The following is a 27,428-nucleotide window of genomic DNA, read 5'->3' as shown; positions in this document are numbered from 1 at the left end:
AATCGCCACCCTTAAAAATGGGTACCTTCATTCAGATTCAGAAGAAACTAGAGCACAGAAATCTAATAGCCACCAGGAACTAAGCAGCACCATACAGGAGAATAGAGAACTAACTACCAACTGATCTGCGCCCTAGGGCAGACATGGCTGCACAGGAAATCCCTAAAATATGCCCAATTGATCTCCATCACGAATGGCTGCACAACACTGAGTTGGACATTTGGCACATTTGGTACTATGGACTCACAAAATAAGAAATGAATAGAAAGATGCTTTGGGCAAAGGAATGGACAAGTATGGAAGGAAACAGATTTTTCTAAATTATAATGGATGTAGTAGTGGGAGTGCGGCATTAGATCATTTTTTTCAGCATTTCCGCTTTATGTGAGACAGTGAGAAACAGGAAAGGTGTGTGAGAGAGGGGGAATGACATGTAGCAAAGGGCCTCTGTTCTGTTTAGAACCCTGCCCGGTTGTAGGAAACACTTTAGTCTAAGATTTGCCTTATCAGGTCAGCCACCACAGTGCATGTTTAATGTGTTTTTGATGCAATGATGAACTGAGCAGTAGATATGAGCTTGGAATGTGTTATTGTATAGCAGGGCTTTGTGTATTTTAGTTATTACTTTAACTGTTAATTCTAACGTGACTAAATCATAATCTTTGCTTAGAATTGGACGGAATGATTTAGATCAAGAGTTATTTACGTTTAAAGATTTTCGGTCTCATCCACTAAAATGGGGGAACATTTTGGATGACGTCCCAACCGGAAATGACATTGAATGTTGCCCAACAACATTCCCAGCCTGTGGAGCGATGCGATCGTTTTTTTCATTAATCTCCGTCCTGAGCGCTGGACGTTTATGCCACTCAGGGTGTTTTGTGGTTGATTTTAACATGTTTTAGTTCTTTTACTTTCTGGTGCCAAACTCCTGCGGTAGTCTAAAGTTATATTTTGGGAAGTCATTAAAAAAACAAAACAAAAAAAACAATCAAGTTTGTCTCTTCCCCGTTCTTAATCCACTTCCTCCCCGGTGCTTCGGTGTTTATTCCTACTAACAACACATCTACATGTTTAAGGCAAGTCTTGAGAGGTTAGTGCACAGCTAATCTTAGACACCGCTGGGCTCATTGGTGTATGGTGTCAAATGTTGCATGCACATTCCCTGTAAGCCAAATCTTTGCGTTTTGTCCTATAACTCTTGAACCACTGATCATACAATCAAAATGCTTCTCCTGGATTCCTTGGATCAGGCGCAACTCCCCGTATAGGGACCAGTTTCCACCCTGGTATAGTTTCCAAACAAATGTGAATTAATAATAGTGTCACTTGGTACTAAAAAGTGTAACTTTAACAGAGTGTACTATGAGTTTTTGCCAGATAGTCACCACCCATCTATGTGTACTCATTCATACTCATGTTGCTTATGGCAACAACAAAAAAAGACTAAATGGGTTTAACACTGAATCCAATACAGAGGAAGAATGGCCATCTCCAGTTGATGGTGGTGGGTAACATTTTTAATTAACTGCCCAGACTAGATGTATTTAATAGTAAGCAACATGATCAAAAAGGAATGGCTGAAAAACAATGTAATTTGTAACAAAGGCATGCCGACAAACCCTCTACATTGTAAACTTGTTTTACTACTCTACCATGGAATTTACATTAAATATTCTGGACACAAAAATACTTGAATCACTTTATTTCCCATAATGAAACAACGTTCCATTTCCATGCTCTTGTGTATACAGGTAAATCCTCAGCTGTTTAAGACCAGTAAATATTCTTTGGGGCTGAAGTAATAGAACCGTTTGTTGTTCATTGTGTTGCTCAAGTCAAAAACTTTACTTGTGTATGTCCTTTGAGCACTTTAAGAACTTTAAACCACATTATTTCCATCCACAATGACATGTAAACGCACAACAGGGAATATTAATTGTGAATTTCAAAATTTGTAGTGGAAAGAAGAAACTATTAATCTCTCAACCTCCCAGCAAGTCTTCCATCATGCCGGCATAGATAACTGATTTCTCCATCTCATCTTTCTCTTGCTACACCCTAAAATTTCTTCTTCATTTTACCCTTCTTGTGGGCTCCGCGTCCAAAGCCTGACTTCTTCACTTCTTGCAGCCTTTGTTTACCTTTGCCACGGAGGTTCTTGAGACCTCCGCCTTGCAAGAACTGACTCCTTTGTTGTTTCTTGCGCTGCTTCATGATCTGTGCCTTGTTCTTTAACTCGTTCCTAGCTTTATTAGTGCCCTCTTTCTGTTGTGCTCCTGCAGGACCTGGTGCCTGGGGACCTCGGCGGCTTCGACCGCGACCTGGCAGACAATTCATAAAGATATGTCAGATGCAGCGAACACAAGATGAGGAGGCATAATCGGCATGTGGAAATGAATCAATACGGATCGGAAAATCAATATAATAATATATAATATACGTGTTTTGCCACCACACACACACACACACACACACGCCGGCAGAAGCCTGGAAAGCCACCACCCACTCCAGAAAGTGTCAGCCACTCAGCTCCGGACTAATAGGAAATGTCGCATCACGACTTTTGCTTATTCCTCTGTATATAAAATATAGCTAACTCGTCGAATCTCTTAGTAACATCAATATTGTTCTTATAAAAGAGTTGGTTTGTGCCTAAGTATTAAGATTATAAAGATCGCTTTTGTCAATTTGACTGCCAGGGACCGACCACGCGCACACACACACACACGGTCGCTTCTCACCTTGGCTTTAAGGCGTTTTACTGGTGTTTAGGCAACGTAAAATAATCATACCATCATTTCCATAAGATGCCTATGCTGATAAGAATCAGGATCACCAGTCATATGAAAGTAATCTTCCTAAACCTATTGACATGGTTAAGACTGAAGATGCTCTCCTACCTCTCCCAGCTTGGTTCCCTCTCGTCTGTGTATCATCATCATAGTCTCCATCATCCACTTTGTACTTCTTCTTCCACTCCTCATAACTGACACAGCATTAAAGTCATAACTCATTCCACACATAATGACATAGCAGTGTCTGTGCAACATCATATCAGTACAGAAGCGATATCAAAAACAGTATTGATTATTACTACTGAATGCTAAAGCTAAGCGTGAAAATTTGCAACGTCGTTGTTTAATGTCACAAAGGATACAAGTTCTTTTTGTTTTTATAAACCACCTGTCCACTCTCTGTTTTTGTCTTCTTCTGGTCATTTTCTTTTCCTGTATTTGTGACAAATCGCTTCTTCTTACGATCCCTGCAGTGAAAGACAAAAATATAATATATATTTAAGAATATGAAAATGGAATATTGAGTAGGCTTAAAGCTGATGATTGACTGGGAGAGTACTGTACACAAATATGACTCTACCATTTCATCATATGTTTGTGCTGGTTTAGTCGGGCACCCTCATCTCCCATCATGTCCAGGACAGCCGAGGAGGCCTGCTGTTCAAACGCAGTACATTGATCTCCTGCCAAACTTAAGCTAATGGAATAAACCAAACAAGAAACAAAATGCATAAGACAAAAAAATAACTATGGCACAGTGATCAACTCAAGGATGAGGATAACTACTGTACTTTACCCTCTCTCTGAGTTGAAGTCCTTGGGCTGGTAAGGGACGTAGTACTCTTCATCTTTGCCCTTTGGTCTGCTCTTCTTGCTTTCTGGCCTTTCCTCTTCAACGTACTCATGTGGTTTTCTCCTTTTCCCACCAACCACCTCTGAGAAGACTCCCTGCAGCCAAAAAGCAATTAGAAGCTCAAGAAGAAAGCTTGGTTAACTGAAATTTTAAATAACCAATGAAAATAAAAGTATAGCCTGTTCAAGGGGGGGGAGGAACTGGGGGGATAGCGTGCATGTGTAGCGATCCACATGAGTTACACCCCCCTAGTGAGACCCTTCACTGTCACTGGTGAAAAAAAGATGGTGGCTTGACAGCCCGGGTATCAGAGGAGACACGAGGCTATCTTCACCTCCCAATGACTTATTGTGGGGGTTAGCAAAGATGGAGTACTTTTACAGAGGCTGGGGAATTGGCTTCACTAAATTGGGACTTGAACTATTTGTCTGCCCTGAGATCTATGTTATTGAAAATTGCAATAAAAATATTTTGAAAAGAAAGAAAATAAAAATTATCATGATTAAATCGATTATACAATGACAATCAGAGATGCCAATATTTATGTTGGCCCTTCATTATTGGCTTTTTCAGCTCATTATAGCCTTAAAACAAACAAAAAACACATAAGATCAAACTAAAGGATTCTGCCAGTTTTTACCGACAGGTTCTCACCTGTAGAGTCTCCTCTTCCTCCTCGCTGTTCTCCTCACCAGGGGAATGGTCACCAGTCGAGGTGCTAGGGATAGGGACCCGGTGGAGCCTGCTTTCTGCAGCCTGGCTCGCTCTCTTCCTGCTAAACTTGTCCACCAGTCGCTTGTCTTTTGACCGCTTGGCTCGCATGACCTCACCGGCCTTACCGGTCTTACTGCTAGAGTTGATTTCAAAGATGGTCTACAGGACGCAAGCAAACACACCTTCTGGTTAGAGTCAGCCTACAACTGATTTCATGTATGAAACGTGTTTAATAATATTTGTTTTAAACACACTTCTCATTTGATTAATTGATAAAATAATTGCTATGAAAATAATAGTTGCAGCCCTAAAGTCAGCCCACAACACATTCCACAGGATGGCAACAAAACTCACTGATTTGGCCTTGTAGGTTTTGATGGAATCCACCATTTGGAGGTGCTCAAGTTCCATTTTTTCCAACCCTGACCCTGAAATGAAGCAATAAAGTAGTTTTAAAGAATCCAAAACAAACACTCATGACAAATGCAGAGAAACGCTAATCCGAGTAATATTATTAACACAGACATTTTCATCATGACCTTCCAACAAAATAATATAATCATCCTATCCTTACCTAAAAGCGGGTGAACAGCCATAGTGGACAGGTCTATGTTTTTGACCCGTTTGAAGGACTCAGCCGAGGGACTTGGTCGGGACTTGAGATACTGCTTGTAGGCATTGTCTGAGACCTGCCGGGTGTTCTGCAGGTCAAGGGAGTTCTCGTGGGCTATGATCAGATGAGATCCTTCATCATCCAGGACACTTTGGGGGACCCGCCCAAACACACCATCTGAAGCTGGACAAAGGGACAAAGAGGTTTGTGTTGGATGGAGCGGTGCAGGGTTAGAATAACAAACCTTTTAGTAGAGCTGGGCAATAGTACAGTATATCCTTATTATATCGATGTGAGACTAGATATTAGGGATTTTGGATTTCGTAATATCATGACGTGGTGTCTTTTGCTGGGTAAGGTTTTAATTACTCTGAATATTTTTTGAAATATTAAAAAATATAGATGATGTACACGCTCACAGCACATCGCGATCAGACGCATTGTGAGCTTGTACATAATATAGGTTTGCTATTTTTGAGAAGACATTTTTAAATTAAAAATAATAATCTAAACTAATAAATTATAAAGAAAAGCATATGATCTGTGTGTGTGTGTGTGTGTGTGTGTGTGTGTGTGTGTGTCTCTGTATGTCATAGCCCCCTGCTCTCCCTCCCTTGCACAGTTCATCTGCATTTTGCACAGACATCGAAAATCATGTTATGCAGCTCACCACAAAGCCCTTTTTCCAAATTAACAAACTGAACACTGTTTATTTGCATTTTCTCACAGTTACACCCTTACTGCGCAAAGTGCGCATGCATGGTTGCCACAGATTCACCCTTACTACGCATGCGTGGTTGCTTTACTGCGCATGCGTGGTTGCATTACACCATCATTCGTTGCGTATCGAATTTTGCTACGGGCCGCTAGACCCGCCAAGCCCCATAAAAACACTGACTCACATGCACTCACAGCCGTATGTTTTTGGATGCCAACGTCTCTACATTGCTCCATTTCACCTCTAAAAAAACACAGACTCTCCTGTACTGACCGCGATGAAGCGAACGTCTGCACACACAATGCTTCTGTGTCTTGCAACAAAGTGTCGCGTACAGGTTGTGTGTGTGTGTGAGAGAGAGAGTGGTGTTCATATAATCGAACGGGTATAAGGACTAGTAATAATAATAATAATAAAATGACCTTGTAGATCTTCTAGAATCGATAGACGTCATACTTGGTTCAAAAATAGTCATTGTTGATTTTGGCCAGATCACACAGACCTACTTTCTACGTTCCTATTTAAAAAAACTCAACTATAAGTTCTACATGGGCAGACCTTAAGTAGGCTTACCATTTGTGTGTTCTGGTGTGGCCATTTGAATGGGTCTGCCAAGGAAGAGGTGAAGGTCATAGACAAATGGCACTTCATCCGGGCACACCAGACTGTAGGCTATGCCACTGCGTCCTGCACGTGCCACACGACCTGTAAAGTGTAAAGGATCGACAAAAGATGACCATATACCGTAACCACAATTTAAAAGCTGCATTGTGGGTGTTTCAACAGATCTGTGCCTCAGAGTTCGAAATCATAGGAGCTTAGAATTGGCCCGGATTTTGACGAAATGCTATTAGAATGAAAAGGGGGGGGAAAAAACATGGACAGCTGGCATGTGTATATATTGGTTGCCGTTATGTCTCAAGGAAACATTCATAACTTGGTCATCAAACCTTTTTACTGAATGTTCAGATAAAGTAAATATCAAGTTAAAGTCATATAGCTTTAGACACTGTCAGTGTTAGAAAGTATTGCAAACATGCAAAAAGAAAAAAATAATAATAATAATGTCTGCATTGTGTTTGGGTCACCCACCGACTCTGTGCAAGAAGAGTTTGGGCTTGGAAGGGAAGTTGTAATTGATGACATTGTCCAGCAGGGGGATATCTATACCACGAGCTGCAACATCTGTCACAATAAGAACCATAGCCTTCCGGTGGACAAATTTCCCTATGTTGATCTTTCTGGCAGTCTGGTCCAGGGCACTGTAGATATAGGCACACTCCACACCTTCTGACGACAGCAGCTGCACATCAACACAAAAAGAAGCTTAAGGCAAAAGGCAGTAAGGCACACCCAAAAATCATGATCGATCTATAAATTCAAGGAATCGCTGTATATGTCTGTCCTTTGCATATCTCGATCGACCTCACACTTGGCAGGTGTATTGCCGAGCACCCGAAGGAGGGCAGAGTTGATCGGACACTTCAAGTATCCATATCACAGTTCTCGAGAATGCTGTATGAGACACTTCAGGGCAGGACTACAACGGTTAATCAAACTAATCAATCGATTTAATAAACTACAAGTAAGACGCGCGAACGCGGGAAGCGAACGCAGCTCGTAAATTGCAAAAACAACAATTAGAATAAATTACGTAATTTTGTAAGGTTTTTTTTAAGTTCTCTTTTTTTGTGTTTAAGTTTTTTTTAAGTTTTTCTTTCCTTTTAAAGTTTTTCCTTTTTAATTTTTTTTTAAGTTAAGTTTTTTTTTAAGTTAAGTTTTTTTTAAGTTTTTCTTTCCTTTTAAAGTTTTTCCTTAAGTTTTTTTTTAAGTTAAGTTTTTTTTTAAGTTAAGTTTTTTTTAAGTTTTTCTTTCCTTTTTAAGTTTTTTTTTTAAGTTAAGTTTTTTGTGTGTGCGTTTTTCCTTTTTAAGTTTTTTTTTTAAGTTAAGTTTTTTTTTAAGTTAAGTTTTTTTTTAAGTTTTGTGTGTGTGTGTGCGTTTTTCCTTTTAAGTTTTTTTTTTAAGTTAAGTTTTTTTTTAAGTTAAGTTTTTTTTAAGTTAAGTTTTTTGTGTGTGCGTGCGTGCGTGCGTGCGTGCGTGTGTGTGCGGGCATGTGTGTGTGTGTGTTTTTTGTGTGTGATACAGCTGCGCCCTCTGGTGGTGGGCGGGTGGTGTTACAGCGTGACACACAGACACACAGACACACACACACACACACACACAGACGTGATCTGCTGGGTCTCATAGTAAATGCTCACTGCGTTCGCAATAAGAAAAAAAACGATTTGAATAAAATAATTGATTTTCCAAAATAGCTAAATTAGTCCATCTATAAAAACTAGGTAGATTGGCAGTTTTTGCACAGCACCGTTTTGCAACAAAGTAAAAAAAAAAGTATAATATTAATAAGTGGTTAATCCATGTAATCAATTTAGTCGATTAATTAAACAAATCAATTATTTTGCAATGATTGAACGCACTTCTCGATTACTTGATTAATCTAAAAATAAAGTAGCCCTACTTCCGGGGCGAAGCAATGGGCCAGTCTGCACGTGCACACATTCCTAATGGACATGCACTGTGAACAGCCACTGCACTAGTTATCTCATAACTCTGTAAACATCTTGTACGACTGTATTTAGTTGGAGGAGGTTGCATTCTACACAAGATTGAATAGCTATAAACTAGTTATCAACACAAATCAATCTCTTGTTCCTGACACCAACCTCTCTGACATACTCTACGTGGTGTTTGGTGGCAACAAACACCACGGTCTGCTCCTGGGGTTTCACCACATTTCTCAAAAGATGCAGGAGTAACGCTGGCTTGTCATCTATACGCAGATTGAAGAATGACAGCTGTGGGGAGACGAGAAATGAAGACATGAGGGAGCGGTGAGTTTGCAACGAATGAGATATTAACATCACTACCAGTTATCATCATGCACTGAAGAACCCGCAATGGTAGCAAGCATGGTGTTCCATCTGGTACTGCTTCACACTTCTGTGTCATTATGTCAAGAAATACTGCTTTAAATTTTAAGAAAATGTGACAAATTGCCTTCTATATCTATAATGTTTAGTTTGCCATTCTTTTTACCTTCAGCTGCTCATTTAGTTTAGTGTCCACATCCAAACGAACCAGCACTGGTTCTGTCAGCCCTGGGAACAAAAACAATTTGATTATCCCCTTGTCTTCCAGCGCAACACGTTTAATTTTAACACACAAGTTTGTGCTACAATTTAAAACAATGCCTGTGCCATAACCATTAGACATGTTGTATGAACCAAATACCAGAACATAATGAAAGTCATACCTGCTCTAGCAAACTCCACGATTAGTTTGGGCAAAGTGGCAGAGAACAACATCGTTTGTCTGGTTTCTGGAAGTCTACGGATGATCTCCGTAAGCTGTTCAGCAAAACCCATCTCAAACAGTCTAATAGGAAAAGGTATTCAATTATATGATAGAGCCTTTATAGTCCCCGTGAAAACCACAGCAAAGAGGCCCCCACCCTCCCCATTCTTCAAAACCAGCCTCTTGAGAAACTTATTTCCCAGTTTAGGGCTTACTCCCCACCCCTCTTGGTTTTACCTTTAGGCAAAATAATATATATTTTCCTTATACATAAAGATTATTTATGAATTTATTTCCATTTCTTCCCCAAGTTGAGTACTTTGAAAAGAGCTATATAAATCTGAGGCATTACTATTATTACACATCGGCATATAATTCAGTAATAGCAGAACTCATTTCTTACCTGTCAGCTTCATCAAATACCACATACTCCACACCATGTAGTTTCAAGTTCATATCCCTGATAACATGCATGAGCCGACCGGGGGTGCCGATGATTCTGCAGTAAGATTAACAATAATACATAAACATAGGGCAGAGGAGCCTATATTGACTGGAATTGCACAAAATATCCCTGCTTCAACGCTACTTACATGTCTGGGTTTTCATGAAGAGCAGCAAACTGATCATCCATGCTAAAGAAAGAAAGAAAATAGAGAAAATACATTTAGACCCTTCATGGTGGGACAAAGAAATGATTTTCAAACTTCAACAAAGTCAGACTCTCAGAGGCAACCCACCTATCTCCACCAAGGATCAAAGCAATCTTGAGGCCTGTGAATTTTCCCAACTGCAAAGCCAAAATAAATGTTAAGCAATTTGGAGATGGCAGCAAAAACACATGTATTTAAAAATGTCACAAGTCTCTGCTCTTAAAGAGAAAACACTAAGCTAGAACAAAGCTAAAAGAACATAACATTGTATTTGTTACTGACCTCTTTGGTGAACTTCATGGTCTGCAAGGCCAGCTCTCTGGTGGGGGACAGGATAAGGGCCCGCGCTCCTGTTTGAGCTTGGGGGGCTTTCAGCTTCTCAAACATGGGTATCAGGAAGGCAGCTGTCTTACCACTACCAGTCCGTGCCATGGCTACTAAATCCTTACCATCCAAAATCACTGGGATGGTCTATAGAGGGCAAAGAGAATAATGTGGAATAAAATACTGTTGCATTTGTACTTTTGTAGTCACTAAAGTGTGCAATGCGGGAAATCAAAGTGTCATAAGCTGACAAGTCATTGACTAACCTTCCTCTGGATTGGGGTCGGCACTTTGTAACCCTTCCTCATGACTCCTTTAAAGACGGGGTAACTGAGACCTGAAATGATACAAGTTTATTCAATACTGTCTATATGCTCCACAATTATTAAGATAGTAAAGAGATGTAAATTAACTACAGAAGTTGTCATTATAAACAACATCTTTTTATTCTGTGTGCCTCTTTTTGTTGTAGGGTCCAGGGACTTGTAAATCAGCTATTTTCACAATATTTATTTGTGGAACGTAATGCCGCAACTCCTACAATTCCAAGTCCTTGCCAGTTGAAAAATGCTGTACTAAATCTAATGAAATCTAACCTTTTCTTTATTTTCATTTTTTAATTGAGCTAATATGTATCGTTTTGGGGATCCTCCTCCACTGATCTAAAGCCATGATACTACTGCAGTGCATGTATGTTGTGCTCAGGCCATATTACCCATGGACTGAAATCCTCCCGACTTCTTTTTCTTCTTGTTCTGGGCCCTGACCAGCTCTCTGGTGTCAGGTTCAGCATCGGACTGACAGTCGGCCGTTGGGAACCGAGGCAACTTCCTTCCGAGCTGAAAAAACGAAATTGTATTACAATCAGATTCCGTTTCATTTGTCACATCACAGGTGTGTAAAGCAACGGGTGAGAGACAGGGGGAAAGGGAAAGAGACAGAAACAGGTTAAATAGATAGAACACATTTTGAAATATTATATTATATTAGTAATGCAGTTGGGGGGATAGTCTCTAGTTCTCAATCAAGCACTCTGAGCCCCCCACCACACGTATAAAAAGGTACTTTTTGGCCAAAAGGGGATTTTTATTCCACCGGAAAAAAAACCCTCATAGAGAATATTTTTCCTCCGGTGAAAAAAAATCCCTTTCTGCCCAAAAAGTACATTTTATACGTGTGGTGGGGGGCTCAGAGTGCTTCCACTAAGGAAAGTAGGCTTTATAATGACACAACCCGCCTTTGTATTGGTGAGAAGCAAAAACGTTATTTTTATTTACTCTAGACGAGAGGCTGGTCTGCATTTATGCGAGCCCCGGAAGTCATCGGTCGGTAACATAGCTCTAAATGGCCAACGGCATTGAAACGGCATTAGAGTTATAGACCAGAGCTAGGTCTGGACTAGAGTACTTTGTACAGCATGGAAAGGTAAAGAAGAAAACACACACACACAGTTAAAAACCCACCTAAGGCAGGCAGTGTTCAACACTCAACAGGAGAAGTTAACAGCAACATGTCAGTCAGCTGTTATTACCACAGCTGTTATTACCAGGTAATAACATGAGTACAAGACAATACAACAAATAAAAAGTAACCATGTCACATAAGAGTCAAAGCATACAAACACTCATAATTCGTTAAAACAGCCCAACGCGCGATTCGTGTTGTTGAGGTTCCGTTTGCTAAAATAAATAATTAGTTATAAAAGTATGCTTACATTATCATCGTCCTTAATTTCGGCAGCAAGCTCGAAATCTCCATCTGAATCGGCCTCAGCGTCTCTACGGCCGTGAGTAGGTTTCCTTTTCTTTGTCAGTTTCTTCTTTCTCATAGCCATACTTCCACTAGCAACGGTTTGCTATCTTTAAAAAAGGTACGTAACACACGCTCGACTTAACAAATGAAGAATAAACAGATAAAGTTTTAGCTAAACAATTTCAACACACGACAACACAGTGCGCAGACATTTTGTTTTTACACAAACACGTGTCCTGACTTCCTTGGAGGTGGATTATCCAACGTCGCAGTGCAGTGAGTGCACTACCGCCAACTACTGTTTAGGAGGAGTGCTCTACAAGCCATAATAAAAAACAAAAGCACAACCCATCAAATAAATACCGTTATATTCCATTATAATGACCACAATCAGTCATAAAGTATGGATGAATACATCAAAATAGACGGTTTTGTCATCTCAATGACCATGCATGCAGCTTCTACTCAGAATAAATAGTGTGATAGTCCATTTGCTTGGTTTTTTCATCACCCTTTGATCCACTGAAAAAAAACATCTAGATTAAACAGCTAAATCTTAGCAGAGTTGCAATTATTCTAACCAAGTGAAAATAAAGGACCACATCAGATGTTTAGCCTATTGACGATGATTCATGTCATGAATCACTTTACACTTGACATACATGCTGACCATTTCCCCAAACATAGCAATATTTCATTACTTGAGGAAGTCACCATGGATTCCGTTAGGTTACAGGTTTTCATAGGATATGACAATCAACAACAGAATCAGAACACAGAACGCCACAGTGAACGTTTTTGTTCCTCTCTGTCAAATTCACATTATCATTTAAAAATCACACCCGTGTGAACTGAGTGGTGCAACTCAATGATTTTCCTAGCCTACGGTATGTGGAAACAAGAACATCCTACCTGCAGAAAGGATCGCCCAACGAACTAGCTGGAGAACAAAAGGTTTTAAATCAATAAGAAAGTCAATGTTCTTCTTCAGGTACAAATCATTTGGTATCAGGTACGGTCGCCCCTAATCCATCTCGCCTCTCGATTTTTTCCGCCGACTTCACGCCGACCGCTCTGTCGGTAAAGGGGCGACTCGTCTGGTATTCAATCATTTAGTGTGTATATTTCTCTGTGCTGAGAGGAATAAACAACTCACAGATCAACCGAGAAAAGCAGGACATTGTCTTATTGCATAACATATTCTGAAGTGACTACATGGGACATTTTAGCTGTCAAAGCCTGTCTGCCCATCCATGCAATTATGCTTATGCTACTGGAACAGATCGGCACATGATAATAAATGCAAACATACTGTATACAAGAGATTTTAGGAATCTCTTGTATACAGTAAAAAAAAAGGAAGCAAAATATAACGTGACATCTTTAGGATTTAAAAAAAGAAAGAAATCCCATCCAATCCTATTTTAGACACACGATTGCCTATGACAACCACTAGGCCTACATATAGGGTAGGATTATATCATGGTTGTCAATTAATGGGAAGTCATTGTCATCTCTCATTCTCCCAACAAAAATAATGGGATAAAGTGGAGCATGCTTCTAATGTGTTATGCCCTACACAATGTCTCTCTTTCAAAATCCATACAGAATATTGTATCATAATCTGACATATATGCAAAACCGTTCCCTTAGTTGAAGAGATCGGAATAATGGCTAACCATAAAATATATAGCCTATCCCTTACTTCATTCTAGATTTTGTCACTTTTTCCACACACTATCTATGCAGTTTGTGAGATAAAGCTTTATTTGGTCTCTCAAAGTTGACAGTGGGCGAAGGTAATCAAGACATAAAAAGCCCCTATCTTATTAGCTTTAATGGTACGAAGAAGTCTCAAACATGCCTCTTACAGTAGGCATACACTAACCACTTTTGCAATGACATGATTCAGTCATATGATTTACCATGTCATTTAGAACCCTAACCAAAAAGGTATGGGTTTGCTGTTGACAACATTGTGTGAAATTCCATTGGAAAGTAACTTTCTATTTAGACCGATGCCGCCAGTGTTCCTTTTTCAGCTATCCAGTGGAAATGTGTCCTTTGGGTGATAACATGGCTCACTAATACAGCAGCCAAAACATGTAATGTGTGCTGTTTGAAGTCATTGGGCTCATGGGCTGATGTGCAGTAAATAAGTCAACACCATGGCAACCAGCCTTGACTCTAGAGCTTATGCTATTCATATTCCATTACAAAACAGTGGCCACTGTGGCCAAGAGCCAAATCTGTTGGGGAGTGATGAGTGATGTGGGCTTATTCACACGCAAAAGGTGCAGATCGAAAGCCACCTGCTGTAGGGGATCAGCTTTCGTTCAGGCGATTTAGGTAATACTGTACAGTGTACACTGTAAAGTCTGGAGCGTTACTTTCACTCTACTTGTACACTCTCAGAGTTCAAATAACACTCCGGACTTCAGCCTTCAGATTGAAACCAATGTGCCACATCAGTGGTCCATCTCCCTTTCTACATCATATTTCTTATGGCAATTTATCTTATGTACTCTTATTATTCATGTGGCTGGTGTGTATCATTGTGGGCTAGATGTCTGAGAATATAACATGAAAAAAGTACAAAGACATGCACATCGAACCCAAACTTGGGCAGGTGCCGAGCAGTGAGTAGTATACAAAGATAAAAAATGAAGACGCTTGCACACTGTGGGCTCCGATGCTAGTGATAAGTGCCTTTATTTGCACAATAGGTGACTGTGACGTTTCGAGCACAATGCTCTTCCTCAGACAGACTAAAGATGAACACAGAGGAACACATCTTTATACAACCCTCTTGTTAATCATGATCACATGGAATGGGTGACAGCTGTGTACAGACTCACGTGATCAAAACAAGTCAGAGATGGTACAAGGAATATAACATGGCCTTATTTTCCTACAGGCAACTACGTCTTGATCCCTTGTAGCTCCATCAGTATCTTAGTAATGGTTTCCCTCAGACCGATTATGACTCATATTTCACAAACAATCAGTTACCTCGACTATACAAACTAGGCTAAGCTGCAGCCACAGCCAAAGCCAGGGGTACAAGAGAGCATCTGATGTTTCAAAATATAAGTAATAGTATTGGCATGTAATGCCTTTCTACATTATCCATGGAACATTTATAAGCAACTTGAAAGCTGTGGCTGTGGTTATAATATAATAATAATTATGATGATTATTATTGTTTGTGACCGTAGGTCGCTGTTTACTATGAATTAACTGTATTTCCCGTCAGTCAGTGTTCGGCTTTTGGTGACTAGTTTTAGAATTTTGGCGTGGTGTTAGGTATGGGTATAATGATTTTAAAAAGCTGTGCAAACGTATTGGGAGCGCCCCCTAGTGGTCTGTACGTTGCCAAAATTCAAAAAGTAGTTACCAAGTGCATAATTGTTATGATTTTTTACATATTAAATCCAAGTTTATAGGCATTTTAGCTCATTTTAGCCACCGTGGACGCCATCTTGATTGCCTTTCTGGTTGTTCGTTTTTCCTAACATTTTAGTATGTTATTTAGCACACCCAATAGTAACAGAATCCATTGAAAATTCTATTTGATCAATTATTTTGGTTTACAACCATAGCTATACATATCTAATATTTGAGTCTGTGCAAACAACGTGTTTGCACAGCTTTTTGAAAACCTTATACCCATACCTAACTAGCCTGGCTAATAAGCCAGACCGAATCAGCCGTTGGCAAAAAAGAATTGCCTGCCGGCACGACAGTGTGATTTGAGTCTGGCTTATTAGCCAGGCTAATACCTAACACCACGCCAAAATTCAAAAACTAGTCACCAAAAGCCAAATTGTGGTGATTTTTTAAGAGTCCGCCCCCAGCTATGTGCCGTGTCACGTGTCATGCCTCCATATGGTCACGCCTCATGACATCACGCCTTGTATTATTATTATTAGTAGTAGTAGTAGTAGTAGTAGTAGTAGTAGTAGTAGTAGTAGTAGTAGTAGTAGTAGTAGTAGTAGTAGTAGTAGTAGTAGTAGCTACGAGAATAAAACCAGAAAAAGCACTAGCCTGTTTAGCCTGTTTACATCAGGTCCTCCATTTTCAATTCATCAGAACATTTAAAGCCGTACAAATATACACAGGAAATCATCATACACTTTTACTTTTTTTTTTTTACAATTTGAATTGCAGCCACCCGTAAGTGTTCTTTGAGACCAGTTTTGAAGGAGTCTTCACATTTCTTAATGGCTGTTGGTAGGGCGTTCCACATTTTAGTGGCATATTAAAAGGAGCGAAATGAATTTAACCCCTTGTTTGAGCCGAATCTGGGTTGCACTCCTTCTGGTGTTGTGATTGTGGACTTCGTTGAGAGTCGAGGGCCGAACCAACAAATTCCCACTTCCCAATACTCTAAGTAAAAATGAAAGTCATTAGAGAAACGGATGTCAAGATGTCTATGATTGGATAAAAAGAAAGAAGATCCAACAGTGTGTGGCACAGAATAGATGCCGACTTTAAGCCTTAGAGATTATGGGGGATGTTTTAATAAAGAGATTGTTGAACTGATGGTTCATAATGCTCAGCCTTTAAGTGGGAGTTAAATATTCTTCCACTGTAACTATGTCAATTTAATTATTTATCAACCACACTTAAAAGACTGGCCTCAAGCTCAACTAAGCTTTTAAAAATAGTCCAACCATCCAATTAGTATCAAAAGCCATAGTAGCATTGCAGGCGGGCATGGTCACTGGCAAGGCTTCAGATGGTGGTTTTTAGCCCCATTAGTGCATTAGTGGTGGGCTCTAAGGATGGCTGTCAGTCTGTCTGTCTGTCTGTATGTCTGTCTGTCTGTCTGTCTGTCTGTCAGTCTGTCTATCTGCCAGTCCAGCCAACACTTTATACCTAAACAAGACATCTCAAAATTATACTGGCTGGTTTGCTGTGCACCTTCATGCTCCACAGAGAATGATAATCCTAGTACTGATTTTGGTGTTACTATATCTCGAAAACGAAAGGCTGGATTGTTATGAAACTTGCAGAGCGCATTCACTCCTTGGGAGTCATGTGACAATGAGTGTCAGCTTTTTTGGTTACAAAATGAGTTGGAGGGACCTATTATTTATGAAAATGAAATATTCTAACGCAACATCCAATCAGTTGATGGGCCTCTTGAGCACACCTCCAACTTCTGCCCATAGGGGCCACCACAAACACAAAACATTTAACCGTATCTTGCAAACATATCTCGACGTAGACAATCTATTTCCCCCACAGCTTCCTCGGGTCTGGATGGCAACCCATTATACAGCTCTCAGGGGCCCATTGGCTGAACATGGGAGTGCCACCGATGATGGCAGATGGCAAGAGGGCCCTGGGTCATATACCCCTAGGCTCCTGGGCAGAGACACAGAGTGGCCATGTGCAATATAGCCAGTCACTGATTGGTTCATGCCTCTCTGGCTCCCATGGGCTAATAAGAAGCTGTAAGGGACAGTCGACAGGCTTGAAAACATTATGTTACTGAGTATATTCCCTGGCTCCTTCCCCCATGGCTTATGATGGCTTATAAATGTAAACCCTGACTGTAATGTTATACACAATTAATCCTTAATTGTAAGATGCATCTATTTTGCATTTGAGGTGTCTGACAGTGTCTGTAGTTGATTTAATTGTATTAATGTGTTTTACTGATCAAAGCATGACTCTTTCATGTTTTGGTCATGGAGAGAATTATTTAATACTGTACCTGAATTCTTCTACATAAATGCACACATACTACATACTGTACATTCATATAAATTCCAATCCTCCAGCCTCAGTGTGATTTAAACTGCACTAAGCCAAATTCAAAAGTGCTTATATTTTCACAAGTGAAGCCAAGCCTTTGGCAGAGATGTCCCCAGCTTCGCTGCAGGAGGATCTAGCTTTGCGGTCCCTTGCAGGAAAACTGCAGAGGCACATACAGCCGGTCAAACTTTCAATTACTTGACATTCTGGGTGCTGAAAGGCAGTTTCCCTTAGAGCCTTGAGCAGTTAATCTTACAGCTAGCACCAGCATTAAGGCGATAATCACAGCACATGTGACAAAAGCACAAAAACAGTCCCTAGGGGGACACTAAAGAGACCCTATACCAGCTAATTTGACCGCGCATCAAAGTGACGAAAACCCACCCTAACTGCTCTGCATGCAATTAGCATAGCCTACTGTAGTTTTGTTTTGATTTAGCAGCATTGCCCATGTTGTGTAGAGTATTGTACAGAGTATAACATTGTTGGATTAATGCTCGTTAACACTGTTGAAAACCCACTGGACTGTGCTTAATACACCAGACTTAATGACCGTCAGTTCCATCTCTGCTAGTACTCTTTTACCGTACATGGGGGATGTGTGGATGACAGAATTAAAGACCACGGAGCAGAATTATGTTTACATGCAGTATGTTCTCCTCATCTCTCGTCTCATCTCTCCTGTTGCGTCCTTTAGGTTGATGCGACGCAGTAACATCCCCAGTGTTAACCACGTTGTCCCTATTTTATACTTGGTTCGATGGTTCTTGTGTGGCCGAAATAGCCGATCTACAAGCTCACAATGTGACACATTGAGAGCTTGTAAATTTAAAGGACCACTTCACCACTTTTCAATCTATCTTCATATAATAGGTCCTCACTAATAATCATGATAAAATGGCACAATTGTTTTCTACTCTGTGTCTCATATGAGGGCTGTGGGCAGTTCAAAAACCCGTCCACCAGTGACATCATCGATGGGGAATCCAAGCTAATAGAAACAGGCTTTCTAGTCCTGAAAAGTTGCAATGCGAAAATGGAAGCCATCGTTCTCACGATAATATAAATCTATTTTTGTAAAAAAAGTCTTGTATAAAACAAATCTGCCTAACGATGATGTCACTGGTGGACGGGTTTCTGAACTGCCCACAGCCCTCCTATGAGACACAGACAAAAACAACATTTCATCATGATTATTAGTGAGGACCATTTATATGAAGGTTGGTTGAAAAGTGGTGAAGTGGTCCTTTAAGAATCTTTTGGGAAATGTTCGAAAACAAATTCACCTGTATAAATGACACGCCTGAAATTCGGATGCCGGGTGATGTGTGAGAGTGCACAAATGGAACCAAATGGACCCACAGGGTCCATTTGGTTCCATTTCTCTGAGTTAAATTCTCTCGTCTTCTGTTTTCATAATTGCAGTTTCATCAAGAATTTAAAGACAGCCTCAGAGCTTTCTCTATTTCTGTCACTCTGTACTCAGCACGCCAGGGGACTTAAAGGGAATTTGAAGGGGCCATTGTGTGACGATAGATAAGTAAGGAGCAGCTCAGGGAAGACTTGCTTTCATCACTATGGCACTGCTGGACCTCACCCCCCAATCCCCCCCACACACACTTCTCTCTCTCTCTCCCTCCTCCCAGCCACAACCTCGCCCCCCCCCCCCCCCCCCCCCCCCCCCCTCTCTCTCTCTCTCTCTCTTTCATAGCTTTATCACTCAAAGGCTCAAGCAGCTCAGCAGAATATAAATGGAAGAGGGCTATGAAGAGTAGAAATGGGGAAAGTGGTGTGGGAATTTGACAATGACGGCTCAGTTATGTTTCATATAACTCAACTACATGTGTTGACTCAACCTGAAAATGATGCATTACAGATTCAACCTCCCTTTCTATGCTGAATGCAAATTGGCCTGCCTGTTATCTTAATAAATGCTCAACCGGTCAACCCAGGTTTACAATTACAGTATGCAAGACAGAACATCAGGCAGACTGGAGTTGCATGTGTGAATGCATGTCCTCATGCTTTTATTGTGTGTTGTCCAGAGAGTTGATACTGTATGCAGTAAGGACTAATCAAACACAAATGCACAACAAACGCATACACATACGTACACACAGTTACATACAAACACAGACACTCGCAAACGCACACACGCACAGACACCCGGACACACACACGCACGCAACATACTGATATAGACTAGAATCTCTGTCTTGTAACCGAGCAACTGAAATCAAATTGTCCCTTGTGTAATTAAAATACGGTATATGTGGAAGAATCAGTCCCCATCACTGAAAATATGAATGACAGCAGTCATTGGCCGCCATCTATGAAACCCAACCATATGTTGCCTTGGGTGGAGAGGGAATGAAAGCTTACTGGAAGCCTACCTTATCTCTCAGCATTACAGTCTCTAAGAAAGGATTTATTCTTTCATTCTTGATTAGATAGAATTTTCTCCACAGTGAACAAGCAGGATGATACACCGTACAGAGATAACCTGGGACTCTCGTGTGTGTGTGTGTGTGTGTGTGTGTGTGTGTGTGTGTGTGTGTGTGTGTGTGTGTGTGTGTGTGTGTGTGTGTGTGTGTGTGTGTGTGTGTGTGTGCGCGCGCACGTGCGTGTGCGCGCACGTGTGCGTGCATGTGCGCGCGCGCGTGTGTGTGCGTGCACGTGCGTGCGTGCGAGAGAGACACCTGGTCCCCGACCATGCCATTCCATTTAGCGCCTAGAGGCTCTTAGGTGCATTCGGATAGCACTATTATTAGAAGCAATGGATTATAAATCAGGAATTAATCCTGATAGTGTTGTCTGCTCCAACCTGTGAAAGGACAACACGTACTTGTTGTTCACCTCCGCTTGCAAAATAATTCAGGCTCTTTTATGTTTCCTCTTCAGGAGGGACAATAGTGAAAGCCACAACAACGAGACAAAAGCGCCACCAGGTTCTCATGCTCTGGATGTACTAAGCAGACAGTTGAAGAAGACTACATTTGTTTAGTTGCCTCACTCAATTATCTTCCTCCCCCTCTTCTCTCTGCGTGACTTGCTGTGTCGCTGACTGACTGGTTTGTTTGGCTCCCTTGCTCACTAGGCTCAAACTGGCTGTTCCCACTCAGTCTGTATGCACGCTTCCCCGAGGCTGAGGCAGAGACAGTGTCTGGATTTCTACTTTCAATCACTCTCCCTTCCTTTATCTCTCTCTCTCTCTCTCTCTCTCTCTCTCTCTCTCTCTCGCGCTCTCTCTCTCGCTCTTTCTGGAATATTGGATGAGAACAGAGGGACTCTCTCCCCTGGCACTGACCATTGTCACTTGAGTGCTGCATCCATGACTTTACAGACCTGGCTGGTGTATGGACTCGGATTTATTTTGGTTTGCGCTTGTTTTGCACAGGGTAAGTAAATTGTGATTCTTGAGAGATTTGAGGGCATCTGTCAGGGTTACTGTATTGGATGAGGATGTATGCTGGAAGTGTGTGTGTGTGTGTGTGTGTGTGTGTGTGTGTGTGTGTGTGTGTGTGTGTGTGTGTGTGTGTGTGTGTGTGTGTGTGTGTGTGTGTGTGTGCGTGTGCGCGTGCGTGCGTGCGTGCACTTTATGTGACAAGGAGAAAAGGGAAATTAGCTGGTACTCACTAATGTTACACATTGATGTTCATGTTACCCTTTATTTTAGGTTTGTTGATATTACTGATAATCTGTAGTATCTGTAAGTAATCTGTAAGTATCAAAATGACAACATGAGAATAACCACCATCGTATGAAAAACATTAGCAAAATACTGACAAATTAACAGAAATAAACAGAATTAAAGCAATGATATATGAATGGACCACATAGATATAATGAATGAACATGCTGGAGGGTGATTCCAATAAACTTGCCTTTGTTTTGTAGGTAACTGCCCTGTGAATTACAAATCTATGCCCTTTACATTAGCAATAACCCAAGGTGGTGCTAGATTTCCCTATAGAGCAATAATGATTGACCTCATTTGGCTTAACTCTTGGGGTGAAACAGTGGAAATTGGGGTTCCCGTATGCTGAAGTATTGGTTTTGTTGATTATATTATTATATAATTTATAGGACTACGTCACCTCTTATCAAGGACTCTCTTGGGCAGATTAGTGATCTGGCATTCACCAATAGTGCAGCAATGTGATGATTAAAAAAATATAATCTTCATAGTTAGAAAATGGTGAGCAATATAATGGTCCCAACAACAGTGTTGCAATCTAAACCATATTGATTATATACTATGCTACTCAATTGTACTTACTCAATTGTACAATCAATTTGTCTAAAAATTTATTATTTTTAGACACACACACACACACACACACGCACACACACACGCTATCTATCTATCTATATGTCTATGTATCTATGTATCTGTGAGTGTGTGTGTGTGTGTGGGGGGGGGGGGGGCACGTATGCGTGTGTGTGTGTGTGCGCATGTTTGTGTGTGTGTGTGTGTGTGTGTGTGTGCATGTTTGTATGTGTGTGTGTGTGTGTGTGTGTGTGTGTGTGTTTTCTTTTACATTATTTATACTGGCAATAAATCTACTGGTGAGAGCTGAATACATTCCCCATGATTATCTCATTACTATGATAGATTTTCACAGTGGGATGCCTTTTCTATAAAACTTTAAATAGCATCACATCACATCACAACAGTTTCACAAATCACATTTTCTCCCAACTGCAAATGACTATTATCACTAATTATCATAATTTCTAGACCTGTCACCAACCGTATGGATACGATCCAGTACTATTATGAGAGCTTACACTATAAGGATGTACTGATAATAATATGACATGTTCCCTAAAGGCTGATGTGTGCTTAGTGTCCCTGTGAGGCTTTACATTGATTTGAGCAGATTGAGTGATTTTTCTTCCCAAAGGATTGGTTTGTTCTGAAAGTGCCACCATTAGCCGGCATGGCCAGACTAATATCACTGCATAGAAAAGATATTAGTCTGGAATCTCTGTGTGTGGAACCTGAATTTCAAGGGGTGGATAAAAAAGAATCACACCCGTGTGAAGTGAGGGGCGCTAATATATTAAAGTCTAACTCATGTTGCTATGATATGGTGATGTAATGGTGATGTAAAACAAACGGTGTCAAAACAAACATTACATTCTCTTTATTGTTAATGGCATTTAATGTTTGTGTTAGGGACAGGATGAATTTTCCCTTCATTGTCAATGGCGTTTTTAAAACAAACATTGAACTAAACACAAACATTAAACCTGTATATAGGAGGGGCTATAGCGCCCCTCAAAAAAAAAAAAAAAAAAAAGCCCCATATTTGCATACTGGTTCTTGATTGGTGCCCCACAACCTCTGGTGCAGCAACATCCAATCACAACCAAGTGGGCTCAGACTAATCGGCCGAGGGTTATTATTATTAGTATAGGCATATACTGTATTTTTTGTATTTTTTGCACTGGCGGATTTGTCTGGTTTCCAGGCTATGCCATGATTGCTTCTGGCCGTCTATTTAACAGAGCAGAGGTAGCATCCTCTAGCCTTCCTTTTCCACACACACACCTGTACTGAACCCACAGGACTGTACAGATAAAGACTGGTTTATTGGTTTCAGGAAATGCTAATCTTCTACATTGTGTGATTTTAGAGTCCATCCACAGGTGTGTGAGCAGTATGCATTCATGCCAAATATCGAATGCTCAATTTACGCTCCATCGCAGGGTGAAGTATAAATAGGGCTTAAGCTGTAGTGGATTTGAGCTTCATAAGCTGCACCACACTCTCTTAAGATACTTTACTATCTAGCCATTTAAAAGTTGTGGCAGTGGTATGGGATGTAATAGGGCCTGAGGATTAAATTTATATTTGAGACACTTTGATATTACTGAGCAGTTCAAAAACAGTGTAAAATTGCATAATGGGGCAGCATGGGGCCAACCCTCATTTTGAAGACAAAACCCATTTGCTAATTTCCCTATAGGAAACAAAAAGTCATGACACAATGCTGTGCAATCAAAAAACCCTGTGACCAAAATCACAACCAACTTTGTAGTTTCCACCACTCAGAGAAGCAGAAGAAAGGGCTTTAGGATCACACAAGCTTATGGGGCTGGCAAACAGACCCACTACCAAGAGTGAGTCACCTAGAAGATTTGAGATTGCCAAAATAATAGTAAAAGAATGGAAGATCATACTTTTTTGAGCGGTGCCTAACCGCTCCATTACGCAGCAATGCGTGTATATATGTCTGTCTCTGTGTCTGTATGTATGTCTGAGCACAGACAGCTGCAACACCTAAAGTGGCCAGTAGAGTACAGCACAGAGTAAAGTGGCACAGAGTACCGTACAGTATGAGCCCTGGGCCGTTCCTGGGGCTCTGCATGTTCCGGGGACCCCCACATGGTAACTCTGTCCTTTCTCGACCGTTTCGGACGCGGGGTGGCTCACCGGAACCGGACCGGCGCCCTGGGTGCGTTCCTGGGGGTCTGGATTTTCCGCACAGTACACTACAGTACAGAGCACAGTACAGTACAGTACAGTACAGTAACTATAACAATAAATGTATAGTTGCACTTCTCAGTTCACACAGGTGTGATTTTGTATAGTGTGTGTGTGTGTGTGTGTGTGTGTGTGTGTGTGTGTGTGTGTGTGTGTGTGTGTGTGTGTGTGTGTCTGCGTGCGTGTGTGTGTGTGTGTGTGTGTGTGTGCGTGACTGCGCATGTTCATGAGTTCAAAGGAAATTACAGTTGGCTGTCTTGTGTATAATCCAGGGTTTCACACAGAGCTTTTTGGTGGACTTATGCCCTCGCCATTGAATTCTTGAACACCTCCACTGAGATTGATGAAAGTAATACATTTTTATTCAATACAATCCTAGATTCGAACCAAAACTGCTCTTGCCGAAAACTGTTACATTATATTGTAACACGCCTCCTTAAAAGCATCAATGATAGATAATGATATCATGTTACAGTTATCTGCAAGAGCGGTTTTAGGATATTTATTTATTTATTAAACGGGTCATAATGGATACATTTAACTAAATATATTGAAAGTTCAGATCTCTGCCATGCCGGGTTGCCTAACTAGGCCAGAGAAGTCAATCGTGAAGTGAGTTTTTTAAGAAAATGGTGTAAAATATTGCCAGGCAGAAATGGCAAATGATCCAAGGAATCAAGGGGGGAAAGACTTTGATTGTATGACCTATGGTTCAAGAGATATAGGCTAAAACATGAAGTGGCCTTTTATAGTGCCACCATAAGGTTGGTTTGAAATATTTGGGGTGGTGTGTAATAAGCACAACCTGCTTGTTATGCACATTACAGGAACAATATTGTCCTGAAACAACATAAAATTAAGAATTAAACTAATCCATAGTAATCACTGATAACAATTTAAATCTGTGTCAGTCAATTGCGTACTATATGCCGATTGTGCATGTATTTTAATCTGCGTCAGTCCTACTGCTTCTAATACTGATTGCTCATTTAGTTTGGCTTTTGTATTATCGATAAACACAGTCCACTTTTATATGGACTGTGTTTATTGTGCAGCTTTCAGATGTTGTGAATCAATTGTGTTTTCCCAGCCGTTATGTTTTGTTGTTGTTGTTTGGTGTTTTATAATGTTATAAGGGATGGGTCACATGGACAAGATACGGAAATTGAAATTCATTCATTAATTCAGCTTTTTGCATTATTTGTCTCTTTCTATTGTATTGCGCCTCTTTCTGTGCCCCCCCTCCTCCTTCTTCTTCTCATGCATTTTTTACTCGAGAGAAAATGGAACAATGTGTAGTATATTGGATATTATACTGGATATTGCACTTACTGTATAAGTTTCCATATCAACAGTAACATGTGTCCTCCTCCACAGTCCACAGTCTTCAGTGCTATGGCTGCAATATCATCCTGGGGCAGAAATATGTGGACGTGGGCTGCTCCAACCCAGAGGTCATCACCTGCACCACCTCACACAAGGGTTTCAAACACCGCTTCTGCATAAGAACAGAAAGCAGTACGTACATGTCTTTATTTACACAGGGGGAAAAAAGGTTGAAGCTGCAATCTGTACGATTTGTGTCCTAAACTCACAATGCATCAGAATCACAATCCGAATCCTCTTTATTGTCACATTACAGGTTTACAGGTGTGAAGAAGTGGGTGAAATGTATTATAGTTTATATTCTGTGCAAGCTCCTCATAGTTTTCAGGAAAAACAAACAAACAGAAAAACGTGACGAATGTTTCCCTACTATGACGTGCCCAGAATAGGGTCGGTAGGATTCATGTGCAAATGAAGGCAGAGGACACCCAAGACAGGGTGATGATGGTCTCACACTGATAGCCAGTGAAGCACAGAAGAGCCAGATGTTGCTTTCCTTGACAGCTAATGTAGATATACTCATAGAAAGAGCTGATGTGGCACTGTTTCCAATAACAGGGCCAGCCAAGGGCTCTGACAGCAGTCCATCACACTCACTCAAGTATGTCATGGATTGTGTCAACATCTTTCAACAGTGTCTTGGGAGTAGTTTGTGCCCGATCTTCCAGCTAATGTTCATATGGGCCAGTCGGACCAAAACAAAGCGGATGCTGCTGCAGTTTCATAACAGACTTTAGTGTCCTAGTACCCTTTGTCCTCAGCTGTTGAACATCTTTCCCTAATCACACCACAGCATATTTCTCCTGGACACTCTACACGTAGCTTGTCTTGTTGTGATTGAGATAGAAGGAAGGATTCTTGATAAAATAATAATAATATATTTTTGTTTGTTTAATGTTTTTGCCCTTTAGATAATTTGCCCAAAATGTATTCTAATATCTCCTCATGCAATATTGCATTGCATCATGCTTTGCATGCTTACTTATGCCTTATTTCTTGCTGAGCCCACGACTGTCTTGTCACTCCTGGCTGATTGATTCCTGTGCCGTCTCTGTCCTCCTGTCATTGCAGCTGCTTTGGACAATGTCCTGACCAGTGGTTGTGCCACATCCAGACACTGCCAGCAACATGAGCTGCCGGGTGTGCGCATCAAATGCTGTGCCTCAGACCTGTGTAACAGCACCTCCTCCTGGCAACCAAGTGTAATGAACTATGTTTGTGCATTGAGCAGCCTCATACTAATTTTATGGTTGTGATGTGGAGTCAGCTCGCAGGGACTATTATTCACAGCAGCATATGGAATTTTGGAGAAATGCTTCCCTCAAAGACATTAATCTCAGTGTTGGCTCATGTTAAGGACTTAATGGGAAGTTTATTTAGTATGTTGTTATTGTCCACAGAGATATTTGCAATATAGCCTTGGATAAAGACTATCATAGATGTATTTTATCGAGCCTGACTTTTGCTTGCGTAGATACGAAAGTAAAAGTTAGACTCAATAAAATACATCTATGATAGTCTTAATCCAAGGCTATGTGCAATATCTTTTGTCAGAATACCACTTAAGCTATCATAATGATGGCAAATAATGGTATATAGTAATACTAGCGTTCTTTTCCTCAGTTCTAAGTTATAAATCAAGTAATAATCATTACATGTAGATCACCACCAATCCATTCATTTTACATGCCTATCGTTGTTCAGATGAAGGCCGACATTTATGAGATAAAATAGTAGTCGATGATTCAATGATTTTTACCATGAACATAGAAAACTGTTGAAATGTACATTTTCTTGTAAAGATTAAATGCTTCTGAGTTGTTTAAACATCAAAGGATAGGCTCTTTTTAATATGATGAAATCAATTCATCAGTTTTCTGTCCAGCTCAAGCAAAGCTTGAAGATGCATGCTGCATGTGTTTATATTGTGATTGTAAGAATGATTTATGGTAAGAAATATTGTACAGTGAAATGATGTAATGTGTGAAATACTGTATTAAA

The 27,428-nt window shown here is 40.6% G+C and overlaps 1 protein-coding gene and 1 long non-coding RNA gene across 2 annotated transcripts; one reads left to right on the top strand and one right to left on the bottom strand.

Moving 5' to 3' along the window:
* Positions 1-1,502: 1,502 nt before the first annotated feature.
* ddx54 (DEAD (Asp-Glu-Ala-Asp) box polypeptide 54) lies at positions 1,503-12,069 on the bottom strand. Its single transcript, XM_079524891.1, has 20 exons — positions 11,745-12,069; positions 10,746-10,869; positions 10,297-10,367; positions 9,989-10,177; positions 9,794-9,843; positions 9,647-9,688; positions 9,457-9,552; positions 9,013-9,134; positions 8,796-8,857; positions 8,423-8,554; positions 6,789-6,999; positions 6,270-6,401; positions 4,940-5,161; positions 4,720-4,793; positions 4,306-4,524; positions 3,595-3,746; positions 3,379-3,495; positions 3,161-3,265; positions 2,904-2,989; positions 1,503-2,324 (listed from the first exon to the last, which is right to left on the bottom strand). The coding sequence occupies exons 1-20, from the start codon at positions 11,862-11,864 to the stop codon at positions 2,062-2,064; spliced, it is 2,589 nt and encodes an 862-aa protein (XP_079381017.1). The 5' UTR covers positions 11,865-12,069; the 3' UTR covers positions 1,503-2,061.
* LOC306940009 lies at positions 8,535-27,428 on the top strand. Its single transcript, XR_013791960.1, has 3 exons — positions 8,535-8,590; positions 25,419-25,559; positions 26,499-27,428. It is a non-coding gene; the product is annotated as an uncharacterized lncRNA (long non-coding RNA).

The sequence above is a fragment of the Electrona antarctica genome, assembly GCF_951216825.1.
Source record: "Electrona antarctica genome assembly, chromosome: 16".
Lineage (NCBI taxonomy): Eukaryota > Metazoa > Chordata > Actinopteri > Myctophiformes > Myctophidae > Electrona > Electrona antarctica.
Note: the sequence above shows the minus strand (reverse complement) of the source record. Positions and strands in the feature narration are given on the sequence as shown.